The sequence below is a fragment of the Aspergillus campestris genome, assembly GCF_002847485.1.
Source record: "Aspergillus campestris IBT 28561 chromosome Unknown P168scaffold_3, whole genome shotgun sequence".
In the NCBI taxonomy this organism is placed as follows: Eukaryota; Fungi; Ascomycota; class Eurotiomycetes; order Eurotiales; family Aspergillaceae; genus Aspergillus; species Aspergillus campestris.
In genome coordinates, this window is record NW_020194338.1 from 1,973,320 (window position 1) to 1,985,932 (window position 12,613).

At 49.5% G+C, this 12,613-nt stretch overlaps 5 protein-coding genes and 1 non-coding gene across 6 annotated transcripts; 3 read left to right on the forward strand and 3 right to left on the reverse strand.

Moving 5' to 3' along the window:
• Window positions 1-6: 6 nt before the first annotated feature.
• On the reverse strand, window positions 7-1,995 carry P168DRAFT_232362 (enhancer of polycomb-like protein 1; the record flags this gene model as incomplete). The annotated part of the gene is made up of 4 exons (XM_024833317.1): window positions 7-801; window positions 853-1,149; window positions 1,207-1,689; window positions 1,837-1,995. The coding sequence occupies 4 exons, from the start codon at window positions 1,993-1,995 to the stop codon at window positions 7-9; spliced, it is 1,734 nt and encodes a 577-aa protein (XP_024695431.1).
• A 322-nt stretch (window positions 1,996-2,317) lies between these two features.
• On the forward strand, window positions 2,318-3,790 carry cnaB (calcineurin regulatory subunit B). Its single transcript, XM_024836857.1, has 5 exons — window positions 2,318-2,766; window positions 2,829-2,881; window positions 2,936-3,009; window positions 3,088-3,422; window positions 3,510-3,790. Exons 1-5 carry the CDS (start codon window positions 2,658-2,660, stop codon window positions 3,518-3,520), a joined length of 582 nt encoding a protein of 193 aa, XP_024695432.1. The 5' UTR covers window positions 2,318-2,657; the 3' UTR covers window positions 3,521-3,790.
• Window positions 3,791-3,860: 70 nt separating this feature from the next.
• Window positions 3,861-3,934, forward strand: P168DRAFT_t60. Its single transcript has one exon. It is a non-coding gene; the product is annotated as a tRNA-Ile (tRNA).
• Window positions 3,935-4,983: 1,049 nt separating this feature from the next.
• On the forward strand, window positions 4,984-5,446 carry P168DRAFT_288730 (uncharacterized protein). The gene is made up of 2 exons (XM_024836858.1): window positions 4,984-5,148; window positions 5,202-5,446. Exons 1-2 carry the CDS (start codon window positions 5,004-5,006, stop codon window positions 5,249-5,251), a joined length of 195 nt encoding a protein of 64 aa, XP_024695433.1. The 5' UTR covers window positions 4,984-5,003; the 3' UTR covers window positions 5,252-5,446.
• Window positions 5,447-6,730: 1,284 nt separating this feature from the next.
• On the reverse strand, window positions 6,731-8,702 carry P168DRAFT_119643 (uncharacterized protein). Its single transcript, XM_024832610.1, has 3 exons — window positions 7,546-8,702; window positions 7,080-7,358; window positions 6,731-7,009 (listed from the first exon to the last, which is right to left on the reverse strand). The coding sequence occupies exons 1-3, from the start codon at window positions 8,438-8,440 to the stop codon at window positions 6,924-6,926; spliced, it is 1,260 nt and encodes a 419-aa protein (XP_024695434.1). The 5' UTR covers window positions 8,441-8,702; the 3' UTR covers window positions 6,731-6,923.
• Window positions 8,703-11,303: 2,601 nt separating this feature from the next.
• On the reverse strand, window positions 11,304-12,600 carry P168DRAFT_325658 (mitochondrial 37S ribosomal protein uS9m). Its single transcript, XM_024841034.1, has 2 exons — window positions 11,645-12,600; window positions 11,304-11,573 (listed from the first exon to the last, which is right to left on the reverse strand). The coding sequence occupies exons 1-2, from the start codon at window positions 12,492-12,494 to the stop codon at window positions 11,482-11,484; spliced, it is 942 nt and encodes a 313-aa protein (XP_024695435.1). The 5' UTR covers window positions 12,495-12,600; the 3' UTR covers window positions 11,304-11,481.
• Between the last annotated feature and the right edge of the window lie 13 nt (window positions 12,601-12,613).

A 12,613-nucleotide genomic window follows, 5' to 3' on the forward strand; every position in this document is an offset into this window, starting at 1 on the left:
CCCAGCTCAAGTCTCAGCGGTTGGGGCAATGGCTCCAGGCCCAGGATTTGACCCCATCGTTGGCCCCGTGGTGGGGGCTTGGTTGTTGGTGTTGGCTGATTGTTCAGCTTGTGCTCGTCGCTGAGCTTGGGCCTGGGCCGCCTGCGCCTGCGCATGGGCTTGAGCTGCAGCTGCAGCTTGTTCTCGAGCTTTGGCTGCCATGATGGCTCGGTGCTGCATGATTTGAATGTCATACTGATCCCGGTCGAACTCAATTTCCTCGTCGGAATCCTCCTGGTCGAACTTGAATCGATCGGCCTTCAGTGGGTCCATATCCACTCTACAACGCGAAGCCAGGTTTCGACGGTCGATCCATAAACGGCCGCCCCGCCCAATCCGCCTTCGGAACGACGGGAGTTTGCTAGTCTCGTCGTCCAGGTCCATGGCATGGGAGGCCAGCTTATCTCGCAATGCGATGGCACCCAAGACATCCGGAGAGGTATCCATCATGTTCTCAGATGAATCCGACGACGGAGGTGTCGGTAATTGGGTTGTGATCGCTGGGCGGAATGCCGCCTCGAAAGACTTTTCAGGCGGCGGCGACAGTGGTGCTCTTGTGAAGTCCACGTAACCCTCGTTCCACTTGACATGCTTGGCAATGTTTTGCTTGATGTCGCGCAGAATCTCGTTCTCCTTCTCCGCCTGCACATCCTCCAGCAACTGCAGGTCGTCTGAAGTCTGGGTACCAGCTTTGGGCGGCATACGAAGTTGCGGGGCAGCTGGTCGTTGCACCGCTGGGGCCTCTGCGGGCTTCTTCTTCGGCTGCTTCCGGATTAGTATCTGAGAAGGAATATGGACACGAGTGGTGCTTACCTTCTGGTTGATGAGATCCTCGTCGTCGTCCTTGATGTTGAGTTTCCTCTTCATCTCCTTGACTTCGGATCGCTGCAGGAAGACTTGCCGCTCAATCGCGAACATCTCCTTCCTTGCCGACTCGCGCTGGCGTACAAGGCCGACCAGCTTCCGAGCATCCTCCAGCTCCTTTCGAAGCCTTCGGAGTTTATCGGCGCTCTGAGCATCCCGACCCCGAGTCTTGCGGATCTGACGAACCTCGCGTCTACGGAAGCAGACATATGGATCTGAATCGTCGGTTTCCTGGCCCGTTTCAAACTGCGCGAGGGTCAGAATGACGCGGTCTTTCCTCTCATACTTCAGCACATGACTCACCTTGAGATGTGGTAGCAGGGACTGGTTGTTATTGCTCATCCTCCTTGACTTCCAGTGCTCATATATGTCCTTGGAAAACCGCTTTACGCTGTCCTCTACGGCGGCATCCATCGAGTCTTGCATCTCCTGGAAGCTTAACACGGGAGGACTATCTACGGCCGCAAATGGCTGCTTGGCCTGCGCCGTCTCTTCGAAGAAGTTCATCACCTCTTCGAATTGGTCCTCGGTGCAGCGGCTGGAGGGGCCCCGCTTTTGGTTCATGATCTTGAAGAAGACATCATCCTCCTCCGTCATATTGTACGGACAGGAGCAACAGTCCTCGACCGTGGACGAGAAGCGGATGTACGTCGCAGGTTGCGAAAAAGTAGGGGGATAGAGTTCGTCATACTGCAGGTTGCTGATGACCGTCTCCGGAGTCGGGATGTGAGCTTCATTTACTTTTCCCTGGGCAGCTGCATTTATGGCCGCCTGAAGATGGAATTCCTGTAGAGCAGCGGATCAGTAGGAGTTGGTTGGGGGTGGCCTGGCCCAGGTGCGAAATTTTCACGATGGGGTGAGGTTCGGGATGATATCACGTGACGGATGCAGGGATGGGCCTGAGGCTTTTGGGGGGGAGGGATAGAAACTCACCGACTCCTCCGCCTTCTCCACGCCGGTCTCAACCTGTTGCAGGGCATTTTGGACCTCGTCATCAATGATATCAATGTCCTGCTCTCTGACAATCGGGATCGAGGCCTTGGAGGTGAGCTTTTTTGGGCGCGTCCTCCCCATTCCCCCGTACCGAGTCATCCGAACTTTGGGGCACGGAAAGGGGCAATAACCATGGGCAAGGGGGAACGAAATTAGTATCAGACGATAGGTCAGAAACAGTAGATTCACGTAGTCGTAAATTCGTGATGGAAAAGGATGAGTGGGTGGGTGATAATGACGGCTGAAATCTCGTCACAACAGCGCTGGCGGATGGGTTGACGTTGCAATGCCGCCCAGGCGTGGCCTGTTTTGGACCAGCGCACGGCCTCAGGGGTTCGCTTGCCTGTCCGTTTCCGGTTAGTGCGGGGCTGGCCGATATCAAATCGCTCCCGGTGGCATGTTCGCCCTTCCAAGCTCATATCTACCTGGTACCTAGGTACTTTTAAGCTGTTCCGACCGTCTGGATATATCCTTTGATTGGATCCGCTTTCTATCTATCTATCAACACCGGTGGCTTAGTTTGTTTGGGGTGGCTCATCATTGTCGATTCATTCCGCTTTGGGCCATAGTTAACCTCCCGTAATCGACGCCTACCGCCCTCCCGCGCCGGGCTCTCCTCTCCTCCCCAACTCCTCCATCAACCTTTCCGCCCGCCCCATACATCCATCACATCACCTTTCCGCCCGCCCCATACCTTCCTTACATTCTCACCTTCCGCCCGCCCAACCCATCGGCGCATCAACACTCGATCATACCCCACCATGGACCAATCCAGCGAACCCAACAATGCGGCTCTGTACGATGCGCGGAGACGGAGGGGCTCGGTCGGCACCACCCGACTGTTTGACGACATCGTCTCCGCTTCCAACTGTTAGTTCTGGACTGAGCCTGTGCCGGGTGCAGCCACTGACTTGACCTTTTTCTGGGATTAGTCGACAGAGATGAGGTGGACCGACTGCGCAAACGGTTTATGAAGCTTGATAAGGTGGGTGATGGATTGAACGTTGGCAGTGTTGGGGCGTTATTGACACTTGTATAGAACAGCTCCGGTACGATCGATCGGGATGAGTTCCTCTCCCTTCCGCAGGTTTCGTCCAACCCGCTCGCCACTCGGTATGTTACATACATCTCCGAGAGAATCTACAAAAACACACAGACAACAGGACGAGCAAGCTGACACGTGTGGTACAGAATGATCGCAATCTTCGACGAAGACGGCGGCGGCGACGTCGACTTCCAAGAGTTCGTATCGGGCCTCTCGGCATTCAGCTCCAAAGGCAACAAGGAAGAGAAGCTGCGCTTCGCATTCAAGGTGTACGACATCGACCGCGACGGGTTCATCTCCAACGGCGAGCTGTTCATCGTGCTGAAGATGATGGTCGGGAACAACCTGAAGGACATCCAGCTGCAGCAGATCGTCGACAAGACGATCATGGAGGCGGACAAGGACCAGGATGGCAAGATCAGCTTTGAGGAGTTTACTGATATGGTGGAGAATACTGATATCAGTTTGAGCATGACGTTGAGTATGTCCTCCCTCCCCCTCCCCCTCTCTTCGTCTTTTGTTGTATGCTTGAGGGTATATGAATGAATGCTAACCATGTAAGGTACAGATCAAATTTAAGCTATGTTTTCTTGTTTACGGTTCTGCGCTTTTCAACGTCCCTTTCGCCGATATGACCGATTACGATATGATAGTGACGATTACCTGTAGTTTAAGTGAGATTTGCTTTAGATGATAGTGCGGGTGTACATACTCGATGGTATTCAGACTACATGCATCTCTAGTATGAATACAGAGATACTTCTTAGTTGTGCTATAAGATAACATCTCAAACTCGGGTATTGACATACCTTGGGTTGAGTCAACACATACATACTACCTAGGTGATTAGCAGTCGTCAATGATACCCAAAGAAGTCCCCACAAGAACCCTCTTACTGTTGATAAAAATCATCCAACAAGGTCCTATAACTCAGTTGGTTAGAGTGTAGAGCTAATAACTCTAAAGTCGTGAGTTCGAGCCTCACTGGGACCACTTCTTTTTTTCTTCCTTCATTTATATACTAGGATGGATAATGATTTTTTATTCACTTTTTGGAGGGTTATATATGCCCTTTTGGTAAACTTGCATGGAAAGTGATAGGTTATCACTCTGGTCATTGTATTGGTATTGTTTGCATCACTACCTAGCTATTTCATTCGCTGCCTGATCTTGGCGTTCTTATTGTCGGGTAGGGCGGTGTAAATAGGCAGAAGTTCCCATTCAAGTGGATACCTTAGGTTCCGACCAGGTGGTAGTGGGTCTTCGTCGATCCTCTCCAACCAACCATCTTTCGTCCTTGCAGTATATCTTATATGTCATTCTTGACTCTTCATCTTGACTCTTCATCTTGACTCTTCATCTTGACTCTTCATCTTGACTCTTCATCTTGACTCTTCATCTTGACTCTTCATCAAGCAATCATTTGAGATCTCTCATCACGGTAATTGACAAATTACACTCCGCTAGGGTATTAATCTAGCTACGAAAACCACCAGCTAAAGGGCTATCTAGCTTTTCTACTTCGGCTGTCAATACGTCGACAGCGATAGTCAACCCTCGACACGCAGAACACTCATACCAAAAACATTGGGAAAGACGGCAGAGATAATACAAGTTATGCCACCACCATCTTCAAACACTGATAATTATGTCAAGCACAAGCAGCTATGACACTTCAGACACGACCCATAGCAAAGAAGTTCAATACCGCGAAAGCCAAAGCAGAGCATACATGGACTCATTCTCCGGCCCAGATAATATCGGGCCTAATGTAGTCCATTGGAAGCTTAAACAGATAGTTTAAGGGGTGAAGTATGATGAAAGACTCATCTATCTTAATGATGTTTTGGATTATCGTCTGTCGGTTATGGTGCTGGCCTCGCAATATGTCGCATCCTTGGACATCCAGTTCCCTGATGGTCTGACATTTGACACAGGGGCTTGGTGTAATGGTTTAGCCTTAAAGGCGATAAGAAACGATGGCTTAGAGGCGACAAAGAACGATGACCTGGAAGATGCAAAACCAAAGCTAAACAAGTTCAAAAATATCCGCAGATATATCATGAACACCAATCTATTTGACAACCCTAGAGCTTCTATGGCTGTATCTACTAAACCGTGGGAGTATCTTGCCATCGCGCATGTCGAGTCATTATCATTGTTGAGCGTTGATGAGATCTATGATAAAATCGACGGTTTAGTGAGACGTGAGTTCTACCTATTCTGCTTGGTTTGTTAGAATCGCTAATTTCTGGCTTTAGTGAAGAATGGAGCGCAGCTTTCCTCGACATGATGGCACTGTCGAGATGATAATGAAGAATGAATGAAAGAATGAATGATAATGCGGTTAGACATCGCGACAGGTTCTTTGAAACTGTTGAAACGGGCAGGAAATGAATATTGATGATATTGATGATATTAATGGTTTTATGGTTTTGTGGTTTCTAGGAACTACGGAGAGGTTGCGAATAGTTGGGAAATTATGAAGAGTCAAAAGAATGTCCGCCGACCTCTGAGTTGAATTAGGTAGATAGGTAGGTAGCACTTATTGAATCATGGTCTTATCAAAGCTATTACAACACACAGTTAGTACAGAGTAACAGAGTATACATAGACTAACTACGGAGTACGGAGTACGGAGTAGATATTCAACTATATCAGCCTTCAACATGGACATACTTACGTATGATCCAAAATAATCCAAGCAAGAGGAAAGAAAACCAGTAATACTCTACCTGACTAATTTTAATATAGCGATGACATCAAACATACCTCATCCCCCCTACAAGAGCTGAACTGAAATACTACTTCATTGACTAGATAAGTATAATTAGAACCAGCTGCATAGACTCGGCTGCATAAGGCAAGGTAATAATGACGCACAGCTTGGAAAGAATATCTCTCTCTCTCTCTCTAGCGTGGTTTTGGGCACGAGTTGCAGGATTGATCGATCGAGTGGTACTTTGATTCATAGCCATTGTATGGATTGATGGTCTTAAAAGTATATCCGGCGATTTAGTTTATTCTGTCCTATTCTGTCTTGTTGTCTTGCCTCTCGGTCGAAAGTCTGTACACTACTATAGTGCTACTCCATTTGGTACTATGGTAAGTCGGCAACACTACTATGGATCCAATCTATATCTGCTAATTTACTTTTTGCCAGATTATAAATCAGTGGTTTATAAAGTTAAACTATTTGTAATATAAGTGTAAAGTACGTACTGACTAATATTGAATGCATCGCATGGGTCATTGTGTCATCCATACACCTGGGTATCTCCGACAATCAAATAAAAACAAACAAAACAATAAAAAAGAAATATGGGGAAAGAGAAAAGAAAAAGAAAAAGAAAAAGAAAAAGAAGAAAAGATACAAATCAAATCTTTGCATAACATGAGGTTGCGTTTTCCGGGCATCTATCGCTGAAAGACATGAAACAAATGAGACAAAAAAAAAGGAGAAAAAGAAAGAAGAAAGAAGCGCCCATCTATGAGCTGAGATGAGGAAATTGACGATCTGAGACACGTGGAGATGTGATATTGTTTATGTTTCTTTTTTCCTTTCTTGGGAGGGCTGCTGGGGCTGTTTGGTTGCATTGATCAGCGGACGGGTGGAGCCAGTCTAGCACGGACCATCGCCCCGGGACCAATCCTGCGCTCGGGCTCGGAAGCTAGATCCTGATAGATGCCCTTGCAGGAGTGGAGAGATCGAAGCAAGCAGATTGGGGACAGATTTGGAAAAGGGAGTGGGGGCCGGGGGGGAGGAAGATTGACGAGCCATCCGGTGAGGACCACCACTCGATCAAAAACAAGGACTAAATTAGCCCCATACCTGACCTGAACCCGAACCCACTGCAGAAGTACGGAGGATGTCCGGAACGATGGGCGCTTCCGTACGGTGCCATTCCGGGTAGGGGGATCAGCGAGCTGAACTGGAAAGAAAAAATGACTCAAAAAGAAAAGAAAAAAGGAGGCCATCGGATTAGGCCGCTGTGGGGGGGGCGGTAGTCGTGTGAGTGTGCAACATTCCGGTTTGGTTCTCCATGAGATCGAGGCACTGTTCCAGGACTGAGTTGGGTTAGCTATACTCCCCCCTTGGTTCGAATATTTGCTCCTCGAGGTAGAGAAAGGAACTCACCACTAAGAATTTCCTCTTCCCAAATACCCATCTGGTAATCAACCAGCCCGTGCGATTCGATCCGGTCGCAAAGTTGAATCAACTCGTTGCCCAAACTTTCCAAAGTGTCCCCGCTCAGTAAACTGACGTGGGGCGGGCGGCGACCGGACTGCAGCATTTCCTGAATCAGGTCTTTCTGCTTCTGACAAATCGCCAGCCAGCAGATGTTGAAATCATTCCACAGCTGGAGTCGATCCGCATAAAGTACCTGATCGTCACGTAAGATCCCTACAGCCCGATCTCATCGATCGCAGTTAGCGCCTTTCTCTCGGACTAGTTGGAAGGGGGCGGCGCTAGTGCACCATGACCAGGGCGATGGATGCGCTAGGACGCATGTCGTGCAAGGGTAGTCAGGGTTATGACAAGGCTGCAGTGCAATGAAGAAAAGAAAAAGAAAGAAAAAAGAAATTAAAATTAAAATCCTTACCCAGTCCCGGTGCATTGGTCACTAGCCACTCGGAAATTTCCAACAAGGATCGACTAGCCTCGACCAGCCGGCCGGCGCGCGTATGATCAAAGGTCTCTCGTAATGCTTGCTGAAATTGCGCATAGGCCTCGTTTAGATTCGGCCGGTCCGTCGCATCCTGCGGCGGTGGTTGCGGTGGTTGCTGGGATGGTGGCGGGCGGTGTTGGGGTGGGGGCGGTGGCGGTTGCGAGGTGGATGAGGAGCCTCCGCTGGCCATTGGGTTGATCTCCGCCATGGTGGTGGGGAAGGGTTGGGATGCAGTCGAGCGGCCAATGGGACCAGACGGGTTATAAGAAGAATGGAGCGGCGAGGTGAGGTACGGGGATCCCACGCCGGGAGGCACCCCGGGACCGGTCGGTTCATTAGAAGGGAAGTATTGTGGAACGCCAAATTGGCCGGTCAGGTCGTCCATAGCTGCAGACGGCCGTCCTTGGTAGGGTGGCACGACCTCGTACGGCCCCTGTGCGGAGCCCTGTTGGGGGATGTTGTAGACCATGTCGGGCTCGTAAGGGGCGAAGGACAGTTGTTGGGGGTGCTGGTGCTGGGGCTGGGGCTGGCGCTGGGGGTCGCGCAGAGCGGGCGGAAACTGTGGCAGATCCGCTCCCCCTTGCAAGGACGGCCCCGGGAAGGCGCCGTCCGCGTATTGGTAGTCCATGTAGGTGGACATTCGAGGCCGGGCGGCGGCTTGTGACAGCGATGCAGGGTCCCCACGTGCGGGTTGCAAGACGGACTGTCGGAAGCGCTCAGAGTGCGCAGCACTGGCCGGATGGCCAGAACGGCCGCGACGGGACATGGCCGACCTGGCCGGGAAACGGGAATCGTCATTGTGTTTCATGCGTCGGGTGTCGCCATCCATACCACTCAGCGGGTCCCACAAGATGCCTCTACACGACGGATCGAGGTCAGGGGACCACAGCGCTGGGGGCGACAGCGGCGGACTTGCGTACGATTCCAGCTTGGGCGAAGGGACCGTCGTACGGAGGTCCGAATTTTGATTATTTTTGTTTCTTTCCGCTCTTTTCCTTCTTGGTATTCGTCTAGATATATAATATATATCTCACGAGAAAGAAGGATCTGAAAAAAACTACCAGATCGAGGATATTGATATGAATGATACCGGGTTGATCTTATGATTTGTCTTCTTTCCCAAGGGATGGTTCTGAAAGGGATTGAGAAACCAGCCACGGATGGTGGCAGATGAAGCATGCACTGGTGCCACGGGTTCAGTAATGCCGGACGGCAGATGGGTGCCACGCGATCTATACGCTCGGACTGTCAGCATGGGACGGATTCATTATAGTAGTATTATACGGAAGGGATTATTAGGGAGGAGGGGGAAAGAGTATGTACCTTAAGAATGTGGGGTGAAGGTCAGTTCGAGGGAGTGGGGTTTAAATTCGAGTTATCAACGTGGAGAGAGATCGGACGGATCTTGCAGCGGGATACGTCACTTGGGCGATGAAGGATGAGGGTTAATGTGAGTGGGTGGAGGCGGAGATCCGCGTGGGACGACGAGTGAGAATGGATGTTTTGATGTTTCGATGTTTCAGATGTTTGCTGTGTAGATGTGTGAAGTTCATGCAATGTTGTTGCAGTTGGGAGAGTGGAGGGGTTCTAGGGTAGAGAAGTAGGAAACTAGTCGAGGAAGGAGAGAAGATGAGAAGTAAAGAGAGAAGAGAAGAGAAGAGAGAAGTGAATACCATTGAAACAAGACATCTGAATGGGATTGATGGATTACTTATACGTATCAGCAACCAGGCACGCCACGAAGGGAACCCCCTGGACGGACCATCGGGGGGCTGAAAGGAAGATGATCGAATCCGGAAAGGAAGGAATCATGGACGATGACTGGAGACTATGAAACGGGGAGTTCGTCGGATCATGATGAGAACGATCGAGTTGGGGATCTCGATCTGGGATTGAGGTGGGATTGATGTGGGGACTGAGGAGTGGGGAATCAAAAGGAATGAAAACAACTAAAAGAGGAGAGAGAGAAAAAGAAAAGAGAAGGGAAAAGAAAAAAGAAAGAAAGGAGAATGACGATGAATGCAATCAATAGTTGCATGGGTGGAGTTTCCTGCATGTTGAGTTCGAGATGTCTTCATAAAGAAGCATCCAGCAATCAATGATTTTCTTGTGTTTGACTTGTTTCATCTATATATATAGTTTATAACTGTATAGGTAGAGAGGTATCAGTATAGGTAGGTATATTAGTATAATACAAAATAATATAAATATAGGTATCTTATGTATAATATTATATATATAATATATAATAATATATAATAATATACGAAGGATCAGCTGAACTAGACGGAAGGAAGTTACCGCTCCCTTGGGTTCCGACAGGTTGGGACTATATCAACCAATACAACCAGGATAGATAGGGGATATATATATATATATATATATATAGTATAACATGTATACATTTATATAAGACGATATAATAGAAAGATATAAGATACAATACTATCAAATACTAAGAATATAACCCTATAGAAAGTACTGTAGATAAAGTAACCAAAGTCCTGGAAAGCCAAGGGTCGTGCGCACCTTAGTGGACCAACTAGTGAGTCTCTGATCGGAATTTGGAATCCACCTATTTCTTCAAAGTGAGGCGTCATCTGGGTATATTATGATATTATAATTATATAATAATATGTCATCGGGGATGAAGAAGATCCGATCTCCTGTCTGACATGATCTTCTTCATTTTCTCACCCTTGCAGCTTATCCTGCTTGATGGTTGACATCCAGATCAATGCATGAATGGACAACTCAGGAACTACTGATCCCCAGGAGAATTGTCAATTGAACTGATGACTGACTTTTTGCCATTCTCGGTCACCAGGCTTTCCTGACAATCCGGCCGGATCCCCCGATCATTCCATTCCATATGGTCATCAGTCTTATGAGGATCTATATCATCCGTCATGAGTATCCAACGTCAGAGGATCATACGCCCTGTTCAGCCTTGAAATCAATCGATTAATATATATATATATATATATATATATATATATTCGTGTAACAAGATTCGTACCAAATGGCAGGGTTCACCGCAGTCCCGCCTCATGGTCTCTTTGCATGCAGTGACATTCCAGCGGAGATGACAGCTTCTTCTTCCATAATTCCTCTACATCTCTTCTCAGGTGCATGAACGGAGTATACTCGGGTATACCTAGACCAGCCAAATCTACTTTTTCTTTCTCTTCCAACATATATATATTCCATCACCATACCAGGTATATCATCTTATATATTACTCCCAGTCCTGTACAACAATACACCCCCAAAACAGACCTCTCCTCCGCCTGACGGTTTCCCCCGTCTTCCGTAGGACAAACCAACGTGAAATATTCCAGCAGAAATGATAACATTAACCAAACCCTAGAATAAAACAAATGAAAGGAAAAGGAGGAAAAGGAAAACCCCTAGTTGAGTCTTCCCGTCCGTGTCAAAAGTAGACGTGCCAATAACCATAGACAACACGTGTTGGTCGTACACAAGTTCCCTGGCCTGCGCTTGAATATTTCGGTTCAATAGTTTGGTTCAGGGGTTGGGGTTGGACAGCAGCTCGCTATTGAATAGTAGTACATGGTTGGTATGGTCGTGGGTTATATTATAGGTATGGACTACTATAGGTCTGGACGCACGTGTTGGTTTCTCTTTCGGTCTTTCCCTGAGTTTTTATAAAGGTTTCTCTCGTGTCTTGAAACGTCTGACGCTGTGCTATATTGCTTACTATACGGGTCATACTTTAACATGATAGGCTATGTAGGTAGATAGGAAGTAATTGTACAGCTCGCAGAATGTCGTCTAGAACTAGGAAAAGAATAGGAAAGAATAGGAAAAGTACATAAAAAGAAAGAAAGAAAGAACCCAAATGTCCCCTCACCGCTTGACCCAGGTGGGCATCTTGCGCGCCTTGAGGTGACCAGGCTTCTTCCTTTCCACGCGTCGTGCATCCACCGTGATAACGCCGGCTGTAGAATAGCTGTTAGCAAAAGTCCCACTTTCAACCCTACTGAGGAACACCATGGGAAATAAAACATACCCTTCCGGAGAATCGGCTTCAGACCCGGCTCATGCACCATCAAGGCCCGCCCAACCGCCAACGCGACGGCTTCCGCCTGCCCCGTCGTCCCCCCACCGCGCACCGTCGCCCACACATTGTACTTGTCCAGCCGGGACGAACTCCGCAGCGCCCACGACGCACTCTCGCGGTCATGGATCCGCGGGAACGCCTCCGCCAGCGTCTTCCCGTTCACCATCACCTCCCCCTCACCCTCCACCACCGTCGCAACAGCCGACGACTCCTTCCGCTTCCCCCGCCCGCGCGCCCGGCCCATCTCATCCACCGTCGGCGGCGCCGGCTGGAAACTGTACGGGTTACCGGGCCGGAGGAACTCCGTCAGCATGGTCGTCACCTCCGCGGGGATCACCTCGGGGTCGATCCGGTTCAGCCGCTGCAGGAGCTTGAGCATGTTCTTGTACTTCTTCGTCGCCACGGGCTCGCCCACGTAGTCGCGGAACTGGGCCAGCTTCAGCCAGGCCTTGCGCGGCGCTTCGCTCGCGGGCACCGTCGGCAGGGCGGAGGTTTTCGCGAGCAGTCGCTCCAGGCCCAGGATGTTGTCGATGAACTTGGGGCTGCCGGAGAAGTAGGACCGAGATCGGGGGATGATCCGGGTGGGCTGCGAGTGGAAGGTCGAGAAGTCGATCTCCGGGGCGGCTCGCACTTCCGTCGCGTCTTGCACTTCTGTCGCATATGTGCGCTGCTGCTGGGAGAGGCTGGGGACGGCGGCGGTCCGGGTGATGGGATAGGTGGACGTTTTGGAGGGTCGGAGTAGGGACCGGCGGACGGATTGCATGGCCTGCAAGACGCCATTGGGGCTCTGCCACGCCATGATTGCGAGAGGAAAGTTGAGAAAGACTGGCAGCGAGGTCAATCTCACGTCGAAATAGAAAGGAAGAAAGCTGCGTCAGCAAAACGGGTGGATATGCCGAATGCCAGACCGTTCTGTAT

Excerpts from the sequence above, each read along its gene's own strand:
- P168DRAFT_288730 (XM_024836858.1), top strand. The coding sequence starts at position 5,004 with ATGAACACCAATCTATTTGACAACCCTAGAGCTTCTATGGCTGTATCT. Across the intron at positions 5,149-5,201 it reads AATCGACGGTTTAGTGAGAC|GTGAAGAATGGAGCGCAGCT; the intron begins GTGAGTTCTACC and ends TTTCTGGCTTTA.
- P168DRAFT_119643 (XM_024832610.1), bottom strand. The coding sequence starts at position 8,440 with ATGGATGGCGACACCCGACGCATGAAACACAATGACGATTCCCGTTTC. Across the intron at positions 7,359-7,545 it reads GACCAATGCACCGGGACTGG|ATCGGGCTGTAGGGATCTTA; the intron begins GTAAGGATTTTA and ends GCGATCGATGAG. Across the intron at positions 7,010-7,079 it reads GGAAGAGGAAATTCTTAGTG|TCCTGGAACAGTGCCTCGAT; the intron begins GTGAGTTCCTTT and ends AACCCAACTCAG.
- cnaB (XM_024836857.1), top strand. The coding sequence starts at position 2,658 with ATGGACCAATCCAGCGAACCCAACAATGCGGCTCTGTACGATGCGCGG. Across the intron at positions 2,767-2,828 it reads CATCGTCTCCGCTTCCAACT|TCGACAGAGATGAGGTGGAC; the intron begins GTTAGTTCTGGA and ends TTCTGGGATTAG. Across the intron at positions 2,882-2,935 it reads GGTTTATGAAGCTTGATAAG|AACAGCTCCGGTACGATCGA; the intron begins GTGGGTGATGGA and ends ACACTTGTATAG.
- P168DRAFT_325658 (XM_024841034.1), bottom strand. The coding sequence starts at position 12,494 with ATGGCGTGGCAGAGCCCCAATGGCGTCTTGCAGGCCATGCAATCCGTC. Across the intron at positions 11,574-11,644 it reads GAAGCCGATTCTCCGGAAGG|CCGGCGTTATCACGGTGGAT; the intron begins GTATGTTTTATT and ends GCTATTCTACAG.